Source organism: Peromyscus maniculatus, chromosome 8 (genome assembly GCF_049852395.1).
Source record: "Peromyscus maniculatus bairdii isolate BWxNUB_F1_BW_parent chromosome 8, HU_Pman_BW_mat_3.1, whole genome shotgun sequence".
NCBI lineage: Eukaryota > Metazoa > Chordata > Mammalia > Rodentia > Cricetidae > Peromyscus > Peromyscus maniculatus.
In genome coordinates, this window is record NC_134859.1 from 70612349 (window position 1) to 70639170 (window position 26822).

The 26822-nt window shown below is 48.6% G+C and overlaps 1 protein-coding gene across 7 annotated transcripts in view; it reads left to right on the top strand.

Moving 5' to 3' along the window:
- Positions 1-25553, top strand: part of Hnf1b (HNF1 homeobox B) — a 54000-nt gene extending 28447 nt beyond the window's left edge. For 5 of the 7 annotated variants that reach the window (XM_006983155.4, XM_006983156.4, XM_076543046.1 and 2 more), the window contains exons 5-9: positions 2509-2669; positions 8775-8910; positions 12883-13077; positions 15505-15623; positions 24544-25553. In XM_006983155.4, the coding sequence (XP_006983217.1) occupies positions 2509-2669; positions 8775-8910; positions 12883-13077; positions 15505-15623; positions 24544-24564 (632 nt within the window). In that variant the 3' untranslated portion in view covers positions 24565-25553. The remainder of the gene's footprint in view (positions 1-2508; positions 2670-8774; positions 8911-12882; positions 13078-15504; positions 15624-24543) is intronic. The other 2 variants (XM_016001692.3, XM_016001694.3) reach the window with 1 other exon arrangement.
- The last annotated feature ends 1269 nt before the right edge of the window (positions 25554-26822 follow it).

Sequence of the window (26822 nt, forward strand, 5' to 3'; positions counted from 1 at the left end):
ACACTTCCAGCCTTGCTGAGTCTAAACCAGGCGAGCTGCCTGTTTTGTAGGCTGTTGGGAATTCAGCAATAACCCATGATGCCCAGGGAACAGTGGCATCCAGGACCCTGATGCCTTGCATGGATACCTTGGCTGTTGGACTTACTTCCCGTGGTTCATAGGGTCCATGATGAGGACATGACTAATTAGGGACTTGGGCCAGGTAGTGGGTGAAGGGCGTGTGGCCATGGTCTGCCATAGCCATTTCTCGTCTGGGTCTTTTGTGACACTGCATCTGGTGTCTTCAGTAAATCAGGGTTAACTCGGAGGCCTTGTCGTCTCTCTCCATGTCCAGAGCTAGGGATGGGGACTGAAGAAGGAAAGACCATTCACCTCTTAATGAAGTTTCCCAGCACAGTGTTTAAGTGATGAATAGGTGCTCAGTAAAGCTGTGTAGCCTCAGCCATCCCACAGATATTTGGATGAAGACAGTCCGAATGTAGAGAGCGAGATACTTGGAGCAACCGTTTTCTGCCCAGCATGACCGGAGGACTTGCACATCCACTAAGTCATTGTGTTCTTTGCCCGGGACCTGACGGGGGTGGAGTGGATATTGTCAACTGTATGGAAACTGAAGTCCAGGGAGAGCACATCACCTCCCCATGGCTATGGCACGGTGGAACCAAGATTTAAGCCTAGGTCACCTAGCTCCAGAACCTGTACACTTTGCATTCCTCCTTCGTTGCCATTTCAAATGTTCTTCCAAATTCATGAAATATACAAAGACGAGGGCTCTTTTTTTTTTTTCTCTGATAAGAGCCATCTATTCCTGGTGTGTGACCTGTGGACAATTGCATGGTACTTGTCCATCCCTGCCCCTTCCCCTGGAAGATAACTCCAGTGACTGTCATGTCTATGAGAGGAGCATCAGTGGGCAAAGGATACAGATGGACCCAGGTTGACCAAGCCTCTCCCCTAATTCCTCCATCCTGCACTGATGACAGTCCCCTCCTGGGGGGTAGCACATCATCCTCCAGCTTCTAGATGAGGAAGCTGGAGCTCGCCCAGGAGAGAGATGGTAAAGCTGTGATCAAAACAGGGATCCTCTAACTCCCAGCCAGAGGTCTTAAAGGGGAAGTTTGGAGAGCTAGAGATCTTAAAGGGGAAGTGCTGAGACCCATCTATGCTTATTTAGCACAGCTGCTACAACACAGGGAAGTTCTTTGGGGAAAATTAAAGCCTGTGAGCTGCCACCACCTTGGGCTGTGCTGCCTAGCCTCTGAGGGGAAGCTCTGGGCTCTTATGGTACCCCTTGTGAAGGCTTTTGTTTCCCATGGATATCCTTGGTTAATTATTTTTAAATAAATAATCGTGTGGCCTGTAGTAGGAGAGAAGCCTCCCTGTGACCCATATTTGATCATCAGAGGGCTGGCCCTTTTCCTTCAGCCAAATTAAATAGGCTAAGTCCAGGGACTGTTTGACTTGAGACCCAATCGATGATGAGGACAGGCTGGGAGGTGAGCACACACCTGACTCCCAGCGTTATCACCGCTCTCTCGGGAGCAGGGCATCTTGGGGAGGTAAATAGCTGGTCGGGGAGTCAAAACATGCAGGTGGAATAGGAGTGAAGTCCAGATGCTTCAGAAGGAAAGAGCAGCAGAGCGACAGCCAGGCCTCCTGCCAAGTTGCTTCCTGGGCGATACATCAATCAGTCTGCCAAAGCAGGAGCCTCTAGAAGCTGCTCTCTACCAGAACATTCCATCCGTGCTTAGAGTCAGACCTTAGGAGTCTTAGAATTCAAGAATCATCTTACCCATGTCTTGAGATCTATCTTACTACCCCCTCACCCTGCCAAGCATCTTCGACCTCAGTCCGCGGGTGTTTGGCATTATGCTGGGAGGTGGAGAGAGGTTGTCTTCGATCCTCTAATAGCCCTGGAGTGGAAGCATTCTCTCTATTTCATGAGAGGAGGTAGAGGGGCAGAGCCCAGACAGGATTTGAACCCTCATGTGTCTGTTTCTAAAGTCTGCCCCTTCTTGCTAGAAAACTTTCTTGTATTAATAGGGAATCTGTCCCACCCTTGGCTGCTCTGCCTCTGCCTTCAGAGGGTCAGCCCTCTTTCTCCTGCATTCCATCCACCCATCCGTCCTTTCTATCCCTCCATGCTCCAACAGAAGTTGACTGAATGACTATCCATTGCTAAAACACTGGAATTGAACAAAGAACAAAACAAAATAAATCAACGTGTCCTACCCTGGGCTGGAGAGATAGCTCAACCGTTACAGGCTAAGGCTCATAACCGAAAAGATAAAACATCCTCCCTTCAGAGATTTTATATTCTACCGTTACAGTAGAGGCCACACCACCCTTACCCCGGAGGAAGGTAGCTGAGAGTTCTTGTGAGTGGATGGGGAGGAGAAGACAGTTTTGTTTTCTTGTCACCCACCACTGAAAACAAGAGGCACTGATTTAGTGTCCAGGGGCCCTGGTGACACTAATGTTTCCTATTGGGTTCATGTTGTTTTGCAGGAGTGCGCTACAGCCAGCAGGGGAACAATGAGGTCACTTCCTCTTCAACCATCAGTCACCATGGCAACAGTGCCATGGTGACCAGCCAGTCGGTTTTACAGCAAGTCTCCCCAGGCAGCCTGGACCCAGGCCACAGTCTCCTCTCACCTGATGGTAAAATGGTAAGTACACCTGGGCCATTGTAGCGCTGGAGCCGATAAGATAAGAGGCAAAACAAATACAACTTCTCACAAGGCCTGCCTCAAACAATGAACCATTGTAGCCCCACAGGGGGAAAAATGGGGGCTGTCCAGAGCAGGAACGGAAAGGTAGACTGGTGACCCAGCCTTTGGCGGGTAGAAGAGGTGTTCAGTTTGAACCCAGCCAATAAATCTGACAGAGCTCTGCTCTCATTTTATTGATTGAATGCCTCATAAAGGAGCGAGCCGGGTGGGACACTGTTTGTTTTGGGGCTGCCAAATGACATTCGTGTTGATAAAATGTTCATTCATCCTTCCCTCCAAGGCCTCCAGAACCAGATTTTTTTTTTTTTGGTAACCCAGAGAGCACCTCACTTTGAAACAAGCCCCCAGACTCCTTTCCCAACTCCTTTGGTCCTGATGAGGACCGTGTCAGGTTGTAGTGGACAGCAGGAGACGGGAGACGTTTCCTGAAGGGAGAGGAAGACCTAATGGTGCAGGTGCTGTGGGTGGTGCCTGGAGTAAGAACCAGTGACTCCGAAGGTACAATTGCCTCCTCTCAAATCTCAGCTCTGGCACTTCATAGTGGTGTAGCCTTGGGCAAACTACAGAACTGCTTTGGTTCGCTTTTCCTCATCTATAAAATGGGGGTAACAGCAATAGTGTTGTGGAGGAAGTGTGATAACGTGTAGGAAAACACTCAGCATCGTAAATATTTCATGAATGGTAGTGCTGTTCCTTCAGTGTGAACACCATTTTTCATTGAAGTTTTCTGTGTCCTAGCCACAGCCCCACCCCCAGATGAACCTGTTCCTGCTCAGTAGGGTTCATTTGAATTCCCAAGATTCTAATTTTTTAAAAAATAAATTTAACTTTTAATGAATTTGTTCTTTGACAACTTCATACATGTATTCATAGAGTATATTCTGATTCCTGTCACCCCCATCTTCTCTGAACCCCTCTTTATTACAACCCCCCCCCCCCCCGCCTTCCTAGACCCATTCCCCCCCAATTCATGTCTTTAGCAACACAGGACATGGAAGAGGGCTTTTGAGACAACAGGAATATTACAACACCAACTGTGGGGGTAGGAAATGGAAAACTTTATTCTCTGGGTCATGCTCTGTTTCATGGGAGGGAGGAGCTAGGGCCCCTGACTTCCACACTGAAGGCGGAGCTGCACACATTCCCGCAAGGTGTCTGCCCCGCCCCCACCTCGCATGGCCCGCGGCCGGTGGGGGCTGGAGGGTGGCAGGGAGCACTTTGCCATTTTAGTCCTTGGCGTGTGCGCATGCTGTGTAGGCAACACAGGAGGAGTGAGTCACAGCTGACCAAGTCTCCAGTTCCTTGGAAGAAAAACAACATGAAGGTCTTGAAGGCCCCCCCCCCCCCCCCCCCCCCCGGGGTCTGGACAACTCCAGTTTCAGGAGACCTGAGCTGGCCTCTAGTGGGAGTCTTTGTCAACAAAAATGATGAGGCAACCTGATGGGAAGTATTTCTCAGCCCTCCTGTGTTCTTCCCCACCCCCTAAGAGAGACCCTCCCTCCCTCCCTCCCAACAGTTTGTGTCTGCTAGCTTGTAAGAGCCATATATAAGTCTTTATGGTTTCTTTTCTCTTTTGATGTTTTGTTGTTATTGTTGTTGGAGGTGGTGGTGGTGAGTTTTTGTTTTGTTTGTTTGTTTGTGTGTGTGTGTGTGTGTGTGTGTGTGTGTGTTTTTTTTTTTTTTTTTTTTTTTTTTTTTATGGTTTTTCAAGACAGAGTTTCTCTGTGTAGTTTTTGGTGCCTGTCCTGGATCTCGCTCTTTAGACCAGGCTGGCCTTGAACCCACCAGAAATCCACCTGGCTCTGCCTCCTGAGTGCTGGGATTAAAGGATTGCACCACGGCCACCCCTCTTTTGATGTTTTTAATCCTTATTTTTATTTTATGTGATTGCCTACCCATGTGTGTATTGGATCCCCAGGACTGGAGTTACAGACAGTTGTGAGCTGCCATGTGGGTGCTGGGAATTGAACCCAGGTCTCCTGGAAGAGTAGCCAGTGCTCTTAACCCCTGAGCCATCTCTCCAGCCCTCAGTCTTCATGATTTCTTAACAGTCCTGTAAAAACACAAACAAGTTAGGGTTAAAGCATTACACAGGCTTCCCTGCAAGAAGAGGTTTGCAGAAGAGGTCTTGACTCTCAGTGGACGAAGAGCTCCTAGGTGGGGCTGGACAGGTGACTCAGTGGTTAAGAGAACTGGCTGTTCTTTGGAGTACCAGAGTTCAAGTCCTAGCATCCACACAATGGCTCACAACTGTCTGTAACCCCAGTTCTATGGGATTTGATGCCATCTTCTGGTCTCCATGGGCACTAGGCACTCATGTGATGAACAGACAGACATACAGGCAAAATATTCTTATACAGAGAATAAAATGATAATAATAATAAACTCCCACGTTCTGGGTTAGGGATGTCTCAGTGGTAAAGGTGCTTTGTCTAGAGGAATGAGGTCCCTAGCACTGAGAAAGTGAAATAAAATACAATTCCAAGTCTTATCTTGTACTGCTTAAAGGTCTTTGGAGTCTCTCTTTGAGCTCTCTTGCTCTTCCTTAAGGCAAAGCTATACTGCCCAGGTCCAGGCTGCTCCGTATACAGCCTGCAGACACGTTCTTGTGCTTTTTTCCGTGTTGGCCTCACTGGGCAATGTGCTATCAGATTGATGATTGACCAAGACAGCACACCTCAGTGTTAACAAATATCTGCAAGTTTGTTTGCAGGGACCGGTTTCTCACTTGTCTCCGACACCCTGGCTCAGATGTTATGTCACTGTCTCTGGGTGCCCAAATTCAAGAGCCTGTTCTCTGTTAATATATAACGAGTGCATCCCAGATCGTGTTCCACCAATGTGAGAGTGGAATATGGCCTGAAAAGGACGTGATGGGACTGGAGAGATGGCCCAGAGGGGGACACACTTGCTGCAGAGGCATCAAGACCCGAGCGTGGGTCCCCAGGACCCACACAACACTGGACGCCGTAGGACAGGAGGGAGATGGGGTGAGGGGACGAGAGAGTCCCTGGAAGCTTGCAGGCCAGCCTAACTAGCTAGCCTGGCGTTAGAATGGCAATCATCAGGAGGCCCTGTCTCCAATAAGGCAGAAGGCAAGCACCAATGTCTGAAGTCGTCCTCTGACCACACACATTAATTGCACTGTGGAGTGTGTGCTTGAAGTCACCCAAGTGGCAACACACACACACACACACACACACACACACACACACACACACACACACACACAGGATATTTTTGTGAGAGAGAGAATAAAACAGGAGCATGGGCAAGGGACTCCACATGTGCAGTCTCGGCTCTGACATGTACCAACAGTAGGGTCAAAGAATTGCTTAGCTCCAGTGTCTTCACTTGCAAAATGGAAGAAATAATACCGTGTGACAGACTTGGTGTAAAGATTGCTTACAGCTCTGTTTGGGAGTAAGCCCTGCCCTGGGCCAAAATAGCCTAGCTAGTCAAGGCTATAATTTGTATATGCTGTTTTTTTTTTTTAATTTTTAACTCATATAATACCTTGGCAGTATTAAGTCAGACCTTGGAAGCAGATCACCTGTGTTCAGCTATGGTGTTTCTTTTTATTAAAAAAAAAAAATTTAGAGACATTTCTTAAACTCTAAATCTCACCTTCTTTCTCTGCAAGATAATGCTGATAGACCTAACCTCACATGTTACAGGCACATAAAGAAATTACCATATCCAAAGGTATTATACAATCCAGGCTCTCCATATTGTTGTGTCAAGGGTCATCATGGTATCTTTGGCAACTCTCTGGCTTCCATCCATCCTGGAAGCAAGTGGAAAGTAATGGCTGCTTCTTAGAGTGGGAAGTCACTTGACCAAGACTGCCAAGCACAGTAAGTTGATGAGATTAAAAATCCAGCCAGACATAACTGAACTCGGCTCCCTTGCTCACTGTCCAGTCACATACAGCTCATCTGTATGTCTCTTCTGAGGGCCAGTTTCTTAATACGTAACCCCGGGACAGAAATCATAATGCTTGCCCTGTTGGTGACATTATGGACTGAGGACTTCTGGGAAACTGGCTCACAAATAGTAAAGCTATACACATAATCATTTCTTGTCACTGACACCCACATTTGTGTGGCACCATCAAACTGAAGTGCAGCAGCAGAGATGATCTGTGCTCTATGACTTTCTCCAAAAATCCGTATTACCCAAGGGATTTGGTCTGAGGGCAGGTCACAGATTTTTTTTTCTTTTAACGACTCTGACATTTTGAAAAACAAGTCCAGCAAACAGGCTGGTTCTCTCTTGTTTGATGTGGTCAAAATTCCTTGTTGGTCATGTGACCTCTAACTTATTTCTTGATGTTAATTTTAAAAACACAAACAAACCTATTCAAGATCCCACTCACCCCGCTTCCTTCCTTTTTCAAGTTAACCTTGGAAAGTGTAGGGCTGACCAGAAGGACAGGGCAGGAGCTGTCGTCTGTCCAGGTACTAGTGTGAGACCTAGAATCGGAAGGACTCTAGGAAACAGAAAGATGTAAGTAAGGGAGCTGAGTGTGTGATGGACCCTCTTCAAGTTTCCCAGTGCTCTCAGCAATACCTGGGTCTGCTCAGGAGGAGAGAAGGTCTTTTCTTAAGAAAAAAATTTAGAGCTGCACAGCCATGGCTCACGCCTTTAATCTTAGCACTTGAGAGGCAGAGGCAGGCAGATCTCTGAGTTTGAGGACAGCCAGGGCTATGTAGAAAAACCTTATCTTGAAAAAAACAAAAATTAGAAATTTTTTCAAAACTGTGAATGGCAAACTATTATGAAAAAGTATGTATGTAAAACTGATTTTTATATATGATTATAACTAGTAAGAGGACATTAGAAATATTTCTGATTAATATTGGGATCAAAACAACACTTTTTGTTTTTTTGAGGCAGGGTTTCTCTGTGTAACAGTCCTGGCTGTCCTGAAACTCACTTTGTAGACCAGGCTGCCCTCACTCCCGAGTGCTGGCATTAAAGGTGTGTGCCGCCGCCGCTGTTGCCACCGCCACTGCCGCCACCCTGTAAAACACATTTTTACAGTGATTTTTATTTAGTACTATTGAGAAAGTTCCAGACACGTTTGTTAAAGCAACGACAAGTCCCTGGTAGGATTTGATGCTTGTTATACAGTGATACCCCTGGAAAGATGAAAAGTAGGAGAAGATATTGGTAGGGACAAATATAATAATTAAAAACAGCAGTCATGTACGAAACATATGCAAGAATTGGTCACTTTCGCCTCTGAATCTGTCATTGAAATGTAATGGTGAAAGACATTGGGGAGCGGTTTGGTTGTCTTGCCGTTAGTGGTATCGGCCCTTTGACTGGAGATGGAGGAAGAGGAGGAAGGGGGAGAACAATTTTAAAGTATGGTGAAGATTTGGGGGGAAAAGTAAAAATCTTAACTCCCCCTACTCTTAGTAATTAATTAGTGTGGGGAGAGGCAAAAGAAAATTCTCCTATAAAATAGTTTTAAAAAATGGATCCTAGGTCAGACTGATCCTGACTTGAAGAACAGGTATACCATTTCCTAGCTTCAGGATCTCAGGCAGGATGCATATCTAGTCTTGGTCTCAGTTTTTCATCTGGGAAATGGGCATGTCAGAACCCCTGGGACTGTAGTGAGCTGATGCATGACCAGGGTTCAGAGGGAGCGCTCTGTGCTCCTTCCTGGTTCCTAGTCTACCCCCTCACTGGGGAGCCCTAGCGCATTGCCTCAGCTTTATTTTTAGCAGTCACCCATCTCTAGCGTCAACGACATAAAAGGTGGGAAACCAGGACGGAGGGCACCCGAATTGTGAGCAGGTAACAGTCCTGGAACACTTGAACAGAAGAATTCCTGAAGCAAGCTGGCAACTCAAAGAATGGACAACACACAGTCGCCATGAGGACAGAGCCCTGACTGCCACTGCTCTGCCCTCAGCTTCTAGAACAGTCTGCCCCGCTGCTTAGCTTTGGTTGTTATGCATTCCGGAAACGGCCCTTCATGGTTTAACCCCACTCACGACGATCTTCTTCTTCTTCTTCCCTCTCCAGCAGATCACTGTCTCGGGAGGAGGACTGCCCCCCGTCAGCACCTTGACAAATATCCACAGCCTCTCCCACCACAACCCCCAGCAATCTCAGAACCTCATCATGACGCCCTTGTCTGGAGTCATGGCCATTGCACAGAGTAAGTTCCACTCTTGGCCAGTAGACCTGGGAGCAGGGAGAAAAATGAAAAAACAAATCAGCATGACAGGAACAGGCCCCAAGGGCCCCTATGAGACACCCTCCTCCACCCCTTAGAGGATTTTCAGGGTCCGGTGGCTAAGACAGGGCATCACTATCAAGCTGGCCTTGAACCTGCAGCCATTGTCCTCGCTTTCCCTCATGGCTGGGGTCACAGACATGCTCAGTTGTGCTCAGCACCCTTGTAGATTTGATTTGACTTCTATGGCTCTTTCTCTGTCCTCTACGCTGTCTATCCCACATTTATCCCACAAGAGCTGTCTTTCCAATGGCTTTGAATCCAGGTCACGTTTTACTAGTTGTGCAGCCGGTTCAAATTGCTAAACCTTTCTGGGGTTGGATTTCCTCATCTATAAAATGAGCTGTTAACATTATCCAGTGATAAGGAATATAGACATGCTTGTAAATCTAGAAAGCAAGGCCTCTCATAACTGTGGCTTCTACGTGTGTTTCCTGTTCATTCCTATCCCTGAGTATTGTCTAGGAAACTCTTGGGGTTGGTGAGGATGGAGCAAGGCTTTGATGGGGTTCTGAAGAAGTCCTTTCACGTCATAGACAAGTCCTGTAAAAATACAGAGGACCCAGAGAGGGCCACTGACCTAGTATCTCTGAGCTTTCAGAATTTTAATGAGAAGTGGATTGTTGAACACATGCCTGAAGATGGGGGGGGGGTCTTCTAGCTCAAGGAGGCTCTTGTTCTGCTGCCAGCCTTGCCTTGCCCCATCAGAGGTGGGCCGTTGCTGGCTGTGGGAAGGCAGGCTGTGAAACAGAGGGTTTGAACCCTTCAGCTTCACTGTTGCTGAATATCCGAGGGTTTAGACATTTTCCACTTCACTGGGACCACTCCCGCAAAGTCATTGTTTCTCAGAATCATCTTTGTGACCTGAGGAGATCTTCCTCAGATGGATCCAGAGATACCTGCAGGTGGCATGTCGGCCATAATTTTTCAACTTTGCACTGCCCTGTGGTCCTCTTGGCATCCCAGTGTTTAGGGCCCCATGCTGATTCCGTCCTCCTCTTGTTCCTGCATTTTGCTTCCCTCCCCTTCTGTCTAAGAGCTGGACTCATGTAAGAGACTAACTTATGCCTCCTTGGAGGGGAGAGCAGGGCAGGGACCTTTGAATGACTTGTGTGCAGCCCTCCCCCTGGCCCTAGCTGCTGGGATGGAAGCACACTCTGCATTTACTTTTGCAGAAGGGAAATGGGAGATTTCCAAAGTTAAAAATTACTTCACTTCCATTTCACGGGCCCTTCTGGTACGTGGACTATGGCAACCAAACTAACACCAGGACTTGGATAAAGAGTGAGATGCCTAAAACCAGCTTGCTTACCTTCCTAAAGCGTTCATGGGGTTGGGGGAGATGGCTCAGCAGGTAAAAGTGCTCGTGTGCCACCAAGTCTGATGACCTGAGTTTAATCCCCAGAACCCACGTAAAGGCAGAGAGAACTGACTCCTGCAAGTTGTCCTCTGACCTATACATGTACATGCCTGCGCACACGCGTGTGCGTGTACACACACACACACACACACACACACACACACACACCATGAAAAGAAAAAGTCCTAATGGGTAAGCAATCTATTCCCTTATTTCTTCAAGCAGAATAATACATAAATTGCCCCACTTTCTTTCTTCCCATGCCGAGCTTTGACTACCACACACACTCAACTGTATTAGTTCAGGTGCTGTCTGAACTAAAGCGTTGCCTAGGGCCATTCTGTATTTTCCACGTTGGTCCTTCCCGTCATGTGCACCCATGCATCTCAGCTTCCTCACAGTGCCTCCTGCAGCATGTGGATAGGGTTCACACTGACCTCAGGCACATGTGCGCATGTACACTGGGGTAGACAGAGCATAAAGCAGGGTGGGGATTGCCAGGACGTTTGGCCGAGCCCCAGCACCCTCCTCTACGGGAGAGCCAGTTAGAGAGAGGTTTCTTGTTTTCTTGTGTGGACAGGCCCCCTCCCTCAGCACTGCGGGACTCTGGACAAGTCACTTGTCACTGCCAAATCCTCATTATCTTTGCTTCTTCCGGATAAAAAGGCCACGAGTCACACACACTGGGGGAGCTAGGATGACCTCAGAGGTCCTCGGACCTGGAACAGAGGCACACTGGGATCTCAGACCGCTGAAAATGAGATTCTTGGGCCCCACCTCTGCGGGTTTTGACTCATTTGAGTCTTGGGCGGGGCTCAAGAATGTATATTTCTTAAAGAGGTCTCCTGGGTCTACGGCTCAGGCATGTTTCCGAACTGTGCCCTCCAATGTCATCCAGTCTAGATGGGTTAATATTCTTTTCTGGGCAGAGATTTCCCTACAAGTGGAGCAGGCATGGGCTCCTGGATAAACAGAAAATTCATAGAGTTTCCTGGGAGCCAGAGGCCATCAGTAAGAGGAGGGAAATTGAAATAGAGTATCAGGGTTTCAGGTGATATGCACACTTGAAGAGAAGCTGAGTCCTCCAAGGAAGCAGTCTAGTGATACTCTGAGGGTGGTCAGAAGATTCCCCCACCACGTCAAGTCCCACCCAGGGAGCCAGGAAGAGGGTTATCTGTTCTTCCTTTCTGCTCAAGGGTCTCACCTTTTAACTTTCTGATAACAATATCTGCTAGAGCTCCAAGTGGGCAATTGTTGAAGACTGTGCTGTCTCCCTGGAGGACTTCCCACAATCTTGCTTAAGCTTTCAAAGTGTTCTCCCTAACAGGAAGGCTCTCGAGACCCCCCCTCTGCCCTTACCTACAACAGGCCCTTTTCTGGATCCCCCTCTTCATCACATCCCTCCACCCCTGACTTCCCAGAAAACAAGAACTAAGGAATATTGGCAGAGACTCAGGGATCTTCTCTCCTCCACCTCTGGTGTCCACTCTGATCCTGTCTTGTCTTGCCCAGAGTCGTGCCAGGGAGCAACTAACTAGAGTATGTCGATGAGGAGACCCAGGCCTTGCAGTAGTGGCTGGGGTTCAAAAGAGGTCTCAGGATATAGGCCTGATACCAAATCACAGAGGTTCTCATGTCCCCAGAACAGAGGAAGGCCAGATCTACTGTCACCTTTTTTTTTTCTTTTTGGTTTTTCGAGACAGTATTTCTCTGTGTAGTTTTGGAGCCTGTCCTGGATCTCGCTCTGTAGACCAGGCTGACCTCGAGCTCACAGAGATCCTCCTGGCTCTGCCTCCTGAGTGCTGGGATTAAAGACGTGCGCCACCACCACCCGGCCTACCGTCGCATTTTAACGTACTGCTTCCTCCTCCTCCAACCTAGTTCTTCAGGTACCCAAAGCCCTAGCACATGTCCACTTCACAGACAGGCTGAGTTCTGGTGTTTTCTTCCCCTCTGCTGTCGACAGAGTCGGTCCAATCTCTTCCAGAGGCCTTGCAGGCTCTAGTGTGTCTCCTAGACCCCTTCCTTCCAGGACTGTGAAGAAGGTTTGGTTTCCTTTGACTTGAGGTGGTGGGGGTGGAGGAAGGGGGTGGTGAGCAGGATGTGCGGGCCAGAGGGGGCTGCTGCATACTGCTGCCCTCTACTGGAAAGACAGGTCTGGGTAATGAGCCACACCCTAATGGGGACCTCCTTAACTGTGCCAGAGGACCCCAGGGCAGGCCTCTCATAGTCCAGCATGGGTGGAGCCGGCCAACCAAGTCAGCTTTCCCAGGGCTCTGGTGGCCTCAAAGGAGCCGAATTTGGGAGGTCATAGGATGATTTGGAGAGCCTCTCGGGCCTCAGAAAGTTTTCTCCCTCCAGGTTTCAGAACCTTGTCTGTAGAGTCATTTTCCGTACAGTCTCTTCTCTGACAGGCTCAGCCCAGTGACATACACACTGAGCAGGGCTCCATCTGTGCCTGGTGCTGCCCAGTCACGTCTCTTCATCCCTGGTACCAGTCTTGACTTTTCTCTCTCTCTCTCTCGCTCCTACAGGCCTCAACACCTCCCAAGCCCAGAGTGTCCCGGTCATCAACAGTGTGGCCAGCAGCCTGGCGGCCCTCCAGCCTGTCCAGTTCTCCCAACAGCTGCACAGTCCTCACCAGCAGCCCCTCATGCAGCAGAGCCCAGGCAGCCACATGGCCCAACAGCCCTTCATGGCCGCGGTGACTCAGCTACAAAACTCCCACAGTAAGGACACAAGCGTGCCGAGCTTGGATTTCCTTGTCTATCAGCAATGAAAGGCAATTTCTCAAGCTCAGGTCTTAGGGTGGTGTTCTTACTTTTTGGTCCTCTTCCCTGGCCACAAGACTCCAAGGGGGAAGTTTGCAGAGGAAAATGTAAGCCTACCATCGAAGTTGGCGAAGCACATGGAGCACACAGAGCGGTTTCTCATCCTAGCCCCTTGAAAAATCTCACCAGTCAGCCACAGTGGGTTCCCTAAGCATCACCTTTTGCAGCCAGCCCCCAGATGGTCAGAGTTGGCATACAGCTTGTGGTCTTATTTGCCTGTCTGAAACAGATGGATTCTCTGGAGTCTGAAGTGCCCGTAGCCTACACACTCCGGAAATCTCTAATCGAAAACCATGAAGCTTGGGGTGGAGATAACAGCTCGGTGCTAGAGCACTCACCTACCCGGCATGAGGCCCTGAGTTCAATCCCTGGCCTTGGGGACAAAACAGACAAGGGCTAGAGAGGTTGCTCAGTCAGCAAAGCGCTTGCTGAACAAGCATGAGAACCTGAGCTTGGATCTCCAGAACCCAAGTGAAAAGTCTGTGTATGGTGACATGTGCCTACAATCCCAGCTCTGGGGAGTGGGGACAGGTAGATCCCTGGGGCTCACTAGACAACAGCTGAGCATACTTGGTGAGTTCAGGCCAGTGAAAGACTGTCACAAAGAAACAACATGGATCATACCAGGGGAGCAATAACTAAGATCACCCTCTGGCCTATATACACATGCATGCAGGCAGGTACCCCCCCCCATATATACATGTACACCCACACATACATGAGCATATACACAACATAAAAACCCAACAAACTAAAGCCATCAACTGACATGGAAAGTATTACCTGTCCTCTAGTAAGTCAAGGAGCCCAGAGCCTCTGCCCTTTGCACAGAGGGTCCCCACATTCGGCTTTTATGCCTCCCTACATTTACATAACCCCACCTTCCATCCTGATCTCAGGCATCCACTATTCTGGCCAAGCCTGGCTATAGCCCCAATTTTCAAGTTAAGGAAGACATTATGGAAGTAGAATTGAACATCTTGCCTGCTTCAGGAAGTATCCAGTCTAGACTAGTCTTAAACAACTATGTAGCCACTGGCTACTCCGAATCTCATTTTCTTCATGCATAAAACAGGAATAGTGTGCTTATGGGGTAATTATGAACATGAAGTAAGAATCTGGGTGACCTGCCTTTCACAAGCATAAAGCATTGCAGAAACGCAAGTGTGTTTACTAAGTCACTCTTAAGAGGCAAGGAGGGCAAAGGGGATCTGAGCCGTTCCTCCAGCTGCCGCTGACAAGCGATAGGTCTGAAGTTGAATGGCAGTTCAGCCTTCTTTCCTAGGGACTCAGTCCTGACTCAGGCCTGCAGGGCTGGTTTCTAAACAGCACCTCGCATTCCAATCACATCTCTTTGGCTTTTAAAACTCTGCCACAGCCTGCAGCCGAGTCTGGGACCCACATGTGCCTCCCTCTTCTTCCTCTAGAGTCTGGCAGTATGCTCCCTCCTCACCTCAAGGCCTGGGTAGGACAGTATCATGGTGCTCACCATAACCCATGAGGTTGTTCAGACCCAGCAGACCTGACTCGCCATGAAGTGAGAATCCAGGGGGCTAGACCAGGAAATAACCAGCAGCCAGTGACCTTCACCTCCATTTCGTACGGGAGGCCTGCTTGGTAGGGTCCGTGTTTTGGGAACATGCTGGTCCCTCCCTCGTGGCAAAGCATCCACATGTTTTCATTAGTCGGGTGACCTAGGATCCACATGATTCTTAAAGATAACCAACATGAGTCACAAGGTTCCAGATGTGGTGGGCAAGTACTAAAACAACTAAATATCGAGTCACGTGCTCCTGGAGGTCTTATTGAGTCAAGTCTCCTTTTGTTTATCCTTCTTATTTCTGTGACATCATAAGGCTTTGGTATCATTGTAGTAAAACTGGCATAGCCCAGAATTATACAGTTAATTACACTTGCATCTAATTACTCTTGTTCATCAGTCTACTACTCTGAGAGGAAACCTGGAGTTTGAATTGTGGCATAAACAGTAAGCACACCCTGGGCAGATGCTTCGTGTTGGCCAGCCCGTGTACTCCATATGCACAAGGTCACTTGTTAATGCTTAGGCTCTTAGCATTTCACCCAAAGTCAGGGAAACAGAAGTGTGCACAAGGCTATATATTTAGTTCAAAGCAGTCTAAATATGATTATTTTCCTACAGTAGATATCACCCTTATTTTACAAGGGAGGAGACCAAGCCAAGATTATATACCTTGATTAAAGAACCAGGATTTCTCCATAGGAGACATGGGAGCGACAGTGTGGCTTATGGCGGTATTGTGACTGTGTGTGTATACTGAGTTTGTCTTCTCTTTGTCTCTCCAGTGTATGCACATAAACAGGAACCCCCTCAGTATTCCCACACCTCCCGGTTTCCATCTGCGATGGTGGTCACAGATACCGGTAGCATCAATACCCTCACCAGCATGTCTTCCAGTAAACAGGTAATGCCAACAGGATGGGGCCAGGGTGTGTGTGTGTGTGTGTGTGTGTGTGCACGCGTGTGCGCGCGCATGTGATGACTCAGACTGTCAAGGTACCAAAGGAGTGAGTATATACTCAGCCGTGGTTTCATTCCTAGGAGATTCTTCTTCAGTTACCTGCTAAAGAGAATCCCTGAGGTCAGAGGGCAAAGCAGATGGGCCACAGGCCAAAATGACTTATTGCTCCCCAACAAGAGTATTAAGTGAAGTTTGAAATTGGATGGGTCACTGGAGTCTGGCTGACATAGCTCTGTTAGACACAGGAATTGAGCATTCCTGACTGGGATGGTTGATGATCCATGGAAAGGGTTTTTCCAGGATGGGATGGGAAGGTCAGGATGTCTATTGAGTGGCCAGCTTTGCAAAGGTGGTCAGTGGGGAAAGAGAAAAGTGAATCGGGGGTCTTGGGACTGATTCTCTTGGTCTAGGGCCCATACCACCCCCAGACACTGGAAGCCCAAGCACTAATCTAATTGTGCTAACCCTTTGGGGGCTCCCCAGTAGACAGTGTGACTCTTTCAGAGGTCTGTGCCCATTTGATGACTTATTTAGAAGCTTAAATTCAACTTCCTGGTGCACAGAAAGAGGGGAGATCCGGCAGCTTAGTCATCACCCCAGAGGATGAGTAATTCCCACCTCCCAAAGAGGTGATGGAGTAATAAAGATAACCAGCCAATAGGGAGGGCTGTAGCTCAGACAGCTGGATGGGACACCGAAAACTAGTAAACAGGACAAGATGTCTGAACACAGTTGCGGATTCCAGAGTAACACAATAAGACCTTTCAGCAGCAAGGATCTGTGTACTGTGGGAACTGTTTGGCCTCCATCGATTGCTAGATAAGGAGGCGACAACCTTGAACTTCATGTCAGAAGCACTCATCAAGGTTTAATCTTGTTGATCGTCTCCCCCCACCCCACCCCTGAGCCCTGTAAGTCACACCTCACCCACTGTTATAAGCGTCTGATTGTGTTCTTTTATGGGCTCAGGAGTCTTGACTCGTTCCTTGCCTCATCTTCATCTGGCCCTAGAGCAGTGGTTCTCAACCTGTGGGTCACGACCTCTTTGGGAGTTAAATGACTCTTTCAATGGGATCGCATATCAGATATCCTGTGTCTCATATATTTATATCACCATTCATAACAGTAGCAAAAGTGCAGTTACAAGGTAGTAATGAAATGATTTTATGGTTCGGGGTCACCACAACATGAACCGTAGTCAAGGGTCGCCGCAGCATTAGGAAGGTTGGGAACCACTGCCCTAGAGTGAAGTAGGGCACGTTCTACTGGTTCCTTTGAGCTTTCATTTCTTCATCTTGAAAACGACAGTGGTACCTTCTGCTTGTTTCAAGGATGTGGCCAGGTCCTGTGTATTGAGTGCCTGGCGTATCTCGGACGCTAAACACATAGCTTGGGTCACTGGGCTCCAGAATTGGAAGTAGAAGGAGAGGTGTGTGGGACCCTCTCTGCCACTCTTCTCTCATCCAATAGAAGATTAAAAGACAACCTTCCGTTGCCCTGCCCTTCGACTCCTGACTCCCGTGCCATTTCCCACTCCTTGTAGCCATCAGGGAAAACATTTATCTGTGCTCACTAATCTCAGTCAGAGGGCAGCCAGGCGCAGCAGCCCTCCTTGGGAATACCTTCCTCTTTTAAAGGTTTATCAATCCATCTACCGCTTGGGCAGCCCTAGACAGGGCAGTGATTAATTATCCCTGTCTTTCCCACATTGACTTTGATGCTTGCTTGTTGAAACGAGTCCTCTGGATCCAGGAAATAGTCTCTTAACCTGCTTCAAGAAGCTCCCAGAGATGCTGCCGTCGGCCCCCACGTGGCTTCTGCCCTCCACTGGGCAGAGTGGCTAGTCAACCTTGAAGTTGCATGAGCAGCTTCCTTGACCTATTATGAAGTTGTCTCTATATTCCAGGACATCCCATTAGTGACCAGACCCTCATCTCTGCAACGTTGAAGATGTTTATTATACTAATAAGAATTTTTAAAAAATACTCAGGTGGGCATGATGGTACCATGCTTGTAATAGCAGGACACAGCAGGCTGAGACAGGAGGAGCATTGTCTCAAAAGGAAAATGTAATGGCTTTATGGTTTATACCTCTCTATGGTGAACATTATCTCATCATTTTCAACCAGTTGTCATCTTCTAAGTTCAGAGACATCAACTGAAACCCAGAATGGAAAGTGACCTACCCAAGGTCATGCAGATGAACTTAGCCCTCAGACTTCAGTCTTTGACTCCAAATCCTGTTTCTGTTTAAACCCCTGCCCTCTCTCTTGAAAATGCCCATAGTCATCATCAATGCTTTTGTTGTTGTAAGTGGTTAGGAACCAGAGTAGAAATTAAACATGTGTGCTTCATTCCAAACAGAAAACTTCCTTCAAGCCAAAGCAGAAGGAAGGAAGGAAGGAAGGAAGGAAGGAAGGAAGGAAGGAAGGAAGGAAGGAAGGAAGGAAGGAAGGAAGGAAGGAAGGAAGGAAGGAAGGAAAAGGGCAGACTGAAGGGACGATGGTCAAACCTTCCCTGTTCCTGAAGCACCAGGGACTTGGGCGGTTTTTCTTCCTTCTTCGTGTTAAAGTGTTGTTCTCCATGAGGAGACAGTGGTCTTGTAAAGGAGCACTGGCAGAAGAAGGAATATAGAAGGAGAGAGATGGTTTCAGAACCGTTGCTAGGGGTTAGGGCATGTGAGATATGTGGGAGAGGATGGGTCCTTGGTCAAGCATGTTACAAGAACTGCTAGGTTAAACAGAGCCTGCTGGGAAGGCTTCTCAGAACAGTCCATGTGCTGATGTGTGTGTGGAACCAGCAACTAGGGCATGCCGTGCCTGGGTCATGGAGATACACCCTGGACAGTGCTGTTCTCCAGGTATTGTATAGTGGTAGGAAAAGCCAGGACACCTGAGTTAATTCTGACTCTACCGGCTCCTGCTGTGCAGACTTGGGCAGTTTTTTCCCACTAAGACTTTTGCTTGTTTTATAAATGGGGAAGCCCTACCCTGTCTCACAAGTGCCTAACAGGGTGTCAGGGGCATATTCAGTTGCAGAGGGAAGCTCCCTCTATATTTCTTCTTCTGTCTGTGCTCCCTTATGAGGCCATTGTCTCCCCTTATGCCTTTTCCAGCATCCACCTCAGTGTCTGGTCGATATGTGGTCATAGGAGGCCCTGGCAGCAACATATCTCTAGACTATGGCCATCTCTGCCGAAGGTTCATCATCCTGGGTGCAGACTCTAGATCACGGTTTCCCTCGCTGCTAACAGATGGGTACTTTCTCTCTCCCACCTTCTAGCAAAAAAAGCAAGTGGTTCAGGAGTACCCAAGCCTTTTGTGTTTTGCCAAGTGCTTGGGCCATGGTGAATGTTCAGTGAGTGGATGGATAGACAGATGGATGGATGGATGGGTAGATAAAAGAGGGAATGGATGCAGAACTGGTACTTTTTAGTACCTCCAATTTCCAACAAACATTGAAGCTGCTGTTCTACCATGTATTGTCTGGCCACCCCGCCTACTCCTTCTGCAAGGTAGATGTTTTTATGTAGAAAACTAAGGCTCGAAGAGGAAGAGGAAGATGAATAATTTCACACAATTATAACTCTACAGCACTTACCCCCAAGATCTCTTTCTTTCTTTTTTAATTAATTAATTTATTTATTTATTTTGAAATGATGGTTCAAGTGCTTTGGGTGGCCTCTGAACCAATTGCTGTTCTCCTGGAAGATGGGAGAGAGCATGTATAAATGGGGAAGCCCTACCCTGTCTCACACAGGGAGTTGTGTTCGCAGAAAGGGAAGAGTGATTAGGAACCTAGATCCAAGAGGATCTTTGGCTGCCTTGGAAGTTGCTGTACTGACAAGTCTGGCATGAATTTTATAGCCATCTTCCTTCCTCTGCCCCTCAAGTGCTGTGTACAGGCACGTGCCACCATACTTGGCTTCTGATAGCTAGGCATGCTTAAGCACCGTAATAACCATGCAGGGCTGTGCATGTATAAGGCTAAATCTAGACTGTGAGCTTGTAGCTGTCTCATTCTAATACTTACTGTTGCTACTACAGACCTGCCTCGGGGTCCTCCAGGACGGAGTTTCAGGAAACCTTGGCTGCCAAGAGTCCTTCCTTCTCTAGCTCCTGCCATCTTCTGCCACCTGCCCTTTCCAGAGGGTCTGTCTCTTCCTCCTCACCTCCTGAGCGTTGTGAATTCTGTTCTGAGAGGGTTTGTGTCTGAGCTCCTGTGTAGCAGAGACTACACAAGCGACGGATTCCGTCACATCCAGGGTGTGCAGGCTGTGAGCGGACTCCTGCTCCCATAGCTCTCTCTACCCGCTCCTTGACTTCCTAGTTCATGGAGAGGTCAGGAGAAGCCCCCAGAGGTGCTGGCAAGGGAAGGTGGGCTGCTTCCCTGGGAGTTCTCTACAGCTGTCCCTTCCCGTCAAACCCTCTCCGTTGTTGGGGTGAGGAAGGCAAAGTGGTCTGGTGGCTAGGGGTGCTAAGCCTGGGAGCTGGCCAGATCCAGACTCAGGATTCTACTGCCTTCTACCCACATGCCCTCAGGGAGTATGCCAAGCCTCAGTTTCCTTCTGTATACAGTGAAATCTCTGTGGGATCATCATGAGGACTGACTGCAAGAAGACCCCAGTAGAATGTGTCCATCCTTGTTTGACCCAAGGGAGCATCCAGTCCATGGAAGCGGGGTCACATCTGGTTTCTCCTGCTAGTGACCCTGGATGTCTCCTGAGTATGAGAAAGAGGTTTATAAATGATCAAGAACATTTATTTCCCCCTATAGTCTCACCCAGATTTTTTTTTATAAAGGTGCATCTATTTTTTGTTTTATGTGTATTAGGGTTTTGCCTGTGTGTCTCTGCACCATGCACAGGTGGTGCCCACGGAGGCCAGAAAGAGGTGCTAATCTCCCTGTGACTGGAGTTATAGATGGTTATGAGTGCCATACGGGTACTGGGAACTGAACTCCAGTCCTTTGCGAGAGCAGCAATTGCGGTGAACCTCTGGGCTATCTCTCTAGCTCTGAGGCGATGATCTTTCCTCAAGACTAAGTGTGCAAGCTTTGCGATTGTAAGTCCTTGTGCATTTTACTTATCGTCAAAGTAGACTGTAGTTCCCACATCTCTAAAACTGTAAATGTAATTAATACTTTCCCTGAATAGAGCTACATTAACCTGACGGAAATTAACAATAGAAGTGGGCTGTTTGTTATCACCAATCTTCTCTCTTCCCTTACTTCCAATTCAGTCTTGAGACCAGTGGAGGATGGCTTCTAGCCTCATACTCCAGTATGTCCAGATCACTACCACCTCCATGTTGTGGATCCAGTAGCTGCTTTCATGTACCATATCTTATACAGCCCATCACTCCCTCCTTTGCCCTTTGGGTTTGGGGTACCATCTCATCCTGCAGCACTCAGTACTTCTCCTGCCCTTAGCTGGTATCTTATCTTCTCAACATTGGAGCACTGGGGAGGGGGTGGTCAAGGATCACTCTTTGGCCTCTTATCAATGCTCACACCACCAACGCCATGACTTTGGGCCAAGTGCATATACTGATGGCACCTGTGAGCTCTCTCCAAGGCAGTCCTGCCCACTGAGGGCGTGGTGACAGTGTAATCTTTAGTGACATGCATGCATGCCTAATATGTGCAGCACACCTCTCAAACTGAGCCCACCTAAAGTAGGAACTCTTCATTTGCCCCCATTTCTCCTTACACAGATTACTTCTTCGTTTTGCAGTTCCTTTTCTAAAACCCCTGCCCTCCTTTCTTACAAGAGACCTTAATTCTTTTCTCCATACTCCACATTCTGCCCATCAATTACGTTCTACTAGGAGTCCTTTAGAACAAATCCTAAATCTGACACTCCTCACCACTCCCGTGGGCACCATCTTAGCCCAAGCTCAGGCGTCTCTTGTCTCCAGCTGATTTCTTTCAGTGGCCCTTGACTCCTACTTCTACTCTTGGACACAACACTGTGGTCTCATTGCAGCAGCCAGAGGATCTCTTCAAGAGACAAAGCAAGCATATCCTTCCCCTGTCAAAACTCCCCAATTGCTTTCTGTTGCAACAAGGCGCTGATCTTCTGCTCCTCCTTTGCTTACTGGGCTTTAGTGGAACCAGGGACTCACAACAGCCAGCAAGTGACCACACTCAGTATTGTGCATTTGGCCTCTTCTGCCTGGAACACAATTTGTGGGGCTTTACATGCTGTTCCTACATTTAATTCAATTCAGATGTCACTACCTCTCTAAATGATTTCCCCCTTTCCCTCAAGTCAGCCTAACTTACCAGGCTTGTTTTCTAAGAGTATTTATCTCCACCTACAAGCTGGTGACCTAGGATATAATGTGATGTTTAGTGGCATATTGTTCAAACTCACTAGAATGTAAACTGTGTGAAATTACAGGCCAGTGCTGTTCACAGCTGCGTGCCCCGGACACATAGCAGGCACTCAGTAATGGGTTAAATGAATAAATAACAGCCACCTACCTCGAAGGGTAGTTGGAGGCCATCAAGATGGCTCAGTAGGCAGAGACCAGTGACCTGAGTAGATCCCCAGCACCCACATGGCAGAAAGGGAGAATTGACCTTTGCAAGGTGTCCTCGGACCTCCACACACAAGCTGTGGCTTGTGAATGTCTGCACGCTTGCAATAAATAAATGTTTAAAAATAATCGATGATAGAAGGTTGTGTGTGCAAAGCCCTAAATATAGTGTCTGCACACACTGGGACTTCAGTATGCATTAGCTACCACCATTATGTAACAAATCGTCTGAGGGTGAAGGCCTCGGCTACCACACCTTTCAGACAGAGGGTCATAGAATGGTCCTCTGGGCCAGGCCCCCCATGGGACTGGGTGTGCTAGGACCCCAGTGCACCCCTTATCAGATGTTTATGTTTAGACTCTGAGGGGAGCAAATAATTCCAGTTCCCTTGACAACATTTAGGGCTCTGCCACCATTTTATTATGTGAGCAAACATCTGATAGCTGGGAAGCCCATCCCTAATGACAGGTCATAGAATCTCACTGGCGTCTCCTTATCTCCCCCTCTTGTTTGCTCTTCTATTGAAACCTGCGAGGTCACAAGCCATTTTCCCTCTCTTCCACCTGAAATCTGAAAATTGGAAGGAAAAGGGGAGGGCCTGAGAGCGGGGGTTGGGCAGAGGCAAGAGGAGGAGGAGGCAAAGGGTATCAGAAGATCCTGACCAAGGCCTCAAGAATGTAGGAGGACCAGAAAACCAGCTCCACACACAGATGCCTAGCTCAGGCCCAATCTCACGAGCCCTCAAGAGCAGCGTGAACCGAGGGAAGGGGCCGGTGCTGGACATTATTAATAACGACCATGCAGACACCTCTGAGGCAGCTTCACCTGCACTCGCGCGGCCCAGCCCGCCATAGCTTCCCTTCTGTAGAGGAAGAAACTGCAGCTCCAAGAGCTGTTTGACTGAGAACAAAGGCTTAAGTAGGAAGAATGCCCTCAGCCCCTGACACATGCTGGAGGTCACCCAAAAGCAACCCAAGGCGCTGGCTCCAGGCTTCCTGGTTCTGAACCACTGGACCATCCCAGCTCACTCTGAACCTTGCTTTTAAAAAAAAAAAAAAAATTCTGTCATGATGTTGCGATGACCTCATGGGGGTGATCGTTGAGAGCACTGATTAGTAAGAAAAGAACGGGGTGATAGGCCTGTGTTTCCACGAGTTCACGAGTGTGATGCACGTCTGTTTGGAGGGAGCATCCTGAGAGAGCGGTCCACCAGGCTGAAAGGAGAACCTTCGGGGCTAACAAAAGCGAAGGGGTGAGAAGGAGAGCAAGGGGGACTCTGGACGGAGTTCGGAGTTCGGTGCTCTCCTGAAATCATCCCAGGGAAGCCCTGAGCTCCGGAAGGGGAAGGCTGCCTCACGTGGGTCCTGTGGCTCCTCCCAGAGGGTGGCTCCAGACACTCTGGGGCCGCCTTCCCTGGCCCACCCAGATGTGTGGCAGCAAACACCAGTCAGCTCGTGACTTCTTTTTGCAGTCCTCTGGTATCGTTTCCTAATGGGAACAACCCTTGAAAGTTCTTAGGCTTTCCAAAGCCCTCGCCCTGGTGGAAACTCTGAGTAAAGGGGCATTTCCTCACTTGCTTTATGGCCTTGCTGCTTCTGGGAGATCAGCAGTGTCCACAGAGCCCGGGGAGTTCTTAGAAATGCGCACTCCTGGGGCAGGAAAGGTGGCTCAGCCGGTGAAGGAGCTTGCCGCCAAGCCCATCAGCCTGACTTTGATCATGGAACTCACACAGTGGAAGGGGAGAACTGACTGGTGCAGGTTGTCCTCTGACCTCCACACGTGCACGGGGAGGGCATGTACACACAGATAAATAAAGGCCAATAATTTTTAAACTGCGAATGCGAAGTCCTAGGCCTAACCCAGGCCTAAGAACCAGAAATGGATCTATGCTTTAGCAGCATCCTTGTCCTGGTTGTTCATCCAAGTTTGGGAAGTAGTGGTCTAGGGCACCATGCTCTTAGAGGTCTTAGGAAGAGACTTCCACAAGAGGCCTAGAGCTCACCACCCTGCTGCTTTGTGATCTCCCTGAGCACTGTACAAATGTCGTTCTCACAAAACCCCACTTCAGAGGTAAGGTCGGCAGGTCGGGACAATGTCAGGGTCTCCAACCATCCGCTTCTTTCCTCAGAAGTGCCCAGGACAGCTTTCCTAAGGGGACCATGCTTCAGCAACCATGATGCACCCCATTCCAGCCCTCCATCCTCCAGGGACTTTGCTAACTGAGTTGGGTGTCAGCTGCCTTGGAGAAGCTAAACTGATGGCCTGTGTGCACACAGCTAAGCTCTTTCTTTCTCCCCTCTCTCTCTCTCTCCCTCTGCAGTGTCCACTACAAGCCTGGTGATGCCTACATAACCACTCACTTGGTGTGCAGCAACAAGGACCCCATTTTCCACACTATCAAGTCTCCCTGGGCAGCTGTCATAGAAAGAAAGACCCAGTGACCTGCCGAGCACCAGGGAGCCCAGGAGAGGTCCCTGCTTACCCGACACCCTGCAGGCACCTTGAACAACCTGCTCTCTAGCGATGCGGCCCGCCCGAAGCCTAGCTTCCCTTCTCTGCAGTATTGTCACGGGGCCTCTCGCGAGATGCCAAGTGCTCTCGTCTCTCCCAGAGGTGGCTGGTGCAAAACGGTGCAACAGGACGTGAGAAAACGGTGGCGTCCACGCTGCGACCCTTCATCGAACAAACTGATGCAAAAAACTTGAATCTGTTACTGAGATGAGACGAGGAGGACCGAGGAGGATGTGTGCTATTGAACTGAGCCAGACCCTGTAAATACTGACAGAATCCCTCTCCCGTCCCAGATGATCTCAAGATTTCTTCTAAAGAAGTAAATTTGTCCAATGGGTGTAAACTATAAACTATTGTAATTAAGTGCAATTTCCCTTCCAAGTATCTACCCCCATCCTGTATATAATACTAAAGTGTCTCTCACTTTTCTTTGTAAAGGTCAGAGTTGAAATTCCAAGAGTAACTTGTCCCCGGCCCCCCCCCCCCCCCGGTCCCCATCCCCATCCCCACCCCCCCACCCCCCACCCCCACCCCACCATGGGAAACCGCCCACAGTGGGAAATGAATCTCTTCACTACCCCTCCGGCCACAGGGATGGCATACTTTGGACAGACTGCCAGCTAGCTCTACTCTCCTGATGTCAAGACACACCTCTGGATCTCTAGAGGGGTGGGACATATCGGCAGCATGATGCCCTAGCTTCCTGTGGGTCTGGGTCTCAGCCAGTGGATCCTCCAAGAAATCTGAGGGCAGGGGCACTAGCTGGCTGGCAGCCCTCTCAGGAAGCCTCCCATTAAAGCAATTTATTTTGTCACTGTGCAGAGTCTCGCATTTTTCATACCTTCTCCCCTGCTATGGTTTCACCAAGAACCCCTGGCCTGGTCTCTGAGATTTTCCAGTGAGTCCACTAGAGACACAGTGTGTATCTGCTGGGTTTGGCCTGCACGTGTGTCTTCTTCGAGGGCTCATGTTAGCTTTCTCATGCTTCGTGTGGGAAACAGTCATTGTGCCATGAAAACATCACAGGGACAAGGCCATCGAGCCAATTCTAGGTCACTTGTGGTCAGAAAGACAAAAAGTATAAGGGAGAAAAATGTAGTGATGAACTTTTAAATTCTCATTTTAAGCATTAATTCCAGGCTTCTTGCTACCTTCTTGCCCTCCCATAGGACCATCTGGGCCCAGGAGAAGGGGCTCTTGTGGATGCTCCCACTTCCTTGGTCCTTTCTCTGTTGAGGATACTAATGAATTCAATGCTGACTTGGGAGGAAGGACCCTGCCCTGGCCTCAGTTCTGCCTCCTCTTCTATAGCAATTCCTGCTGGCCTGTGCTTTTTCTACTTTCCAGCAAAGTATTTCCCAGAGAAAGTATAGGCAAAAAAAAAAAAAAAAAATGTGGTGACAGTCCCTGGGTGGCAGGGTTTCCATATATCCCAATATAGTGGAAGATGGCCATTCTCAGAGAGCTGGGGAAATTTGCTGAGGACCTACTGTGTGTTTGAAGCAAAAGCAGGTAGATATAAAATACTGGTCCCTACTGGTTCCTGGGTTGCCAGGACTGTATTGGGGTTGAAGTAGTTAAGAGGAAGTTTATAGTTAGGTTGAGAGGGAGCCAGGGCACACACAGAGATAGCAAAGATTCCCTTGCACTTCTCGTGGTGACCTAAGGACATGTCCAGGGTCTGGCTCAGCCCTTGCCGCTCATGCGGAGGGCCTGGCTTTAGTTCCTAGCGCCCGCATCAAGCTGCTCACAACCACCTGTAACTACAACTCCAGGGGATTCAACACCCTCTTCTTACCTCAGAGGGCACTGCGTGCACGTACAGACAAGCAGGTACACGCACATAAATAAAACCTTTTTAAAAAGGTTTTTAGAGGGCATGTCCAGTTCCAGAAAGAGCATGAAGGAGTAAAGGCATGAAGTCTCAACCCTGGCTGGAGCCCTGTAGGCAGATCCCACTGTTGGGGGAACATGGATCCAGGAGGTCGGCTGTACAAGGAGAGGGAGGGAGTGTAGTTAGGTACAGTCTCAGCTTTTCTTAACCAAACCCTATTCAAGCCAAGCTATATAGAAGGGACGCCCAGGCAA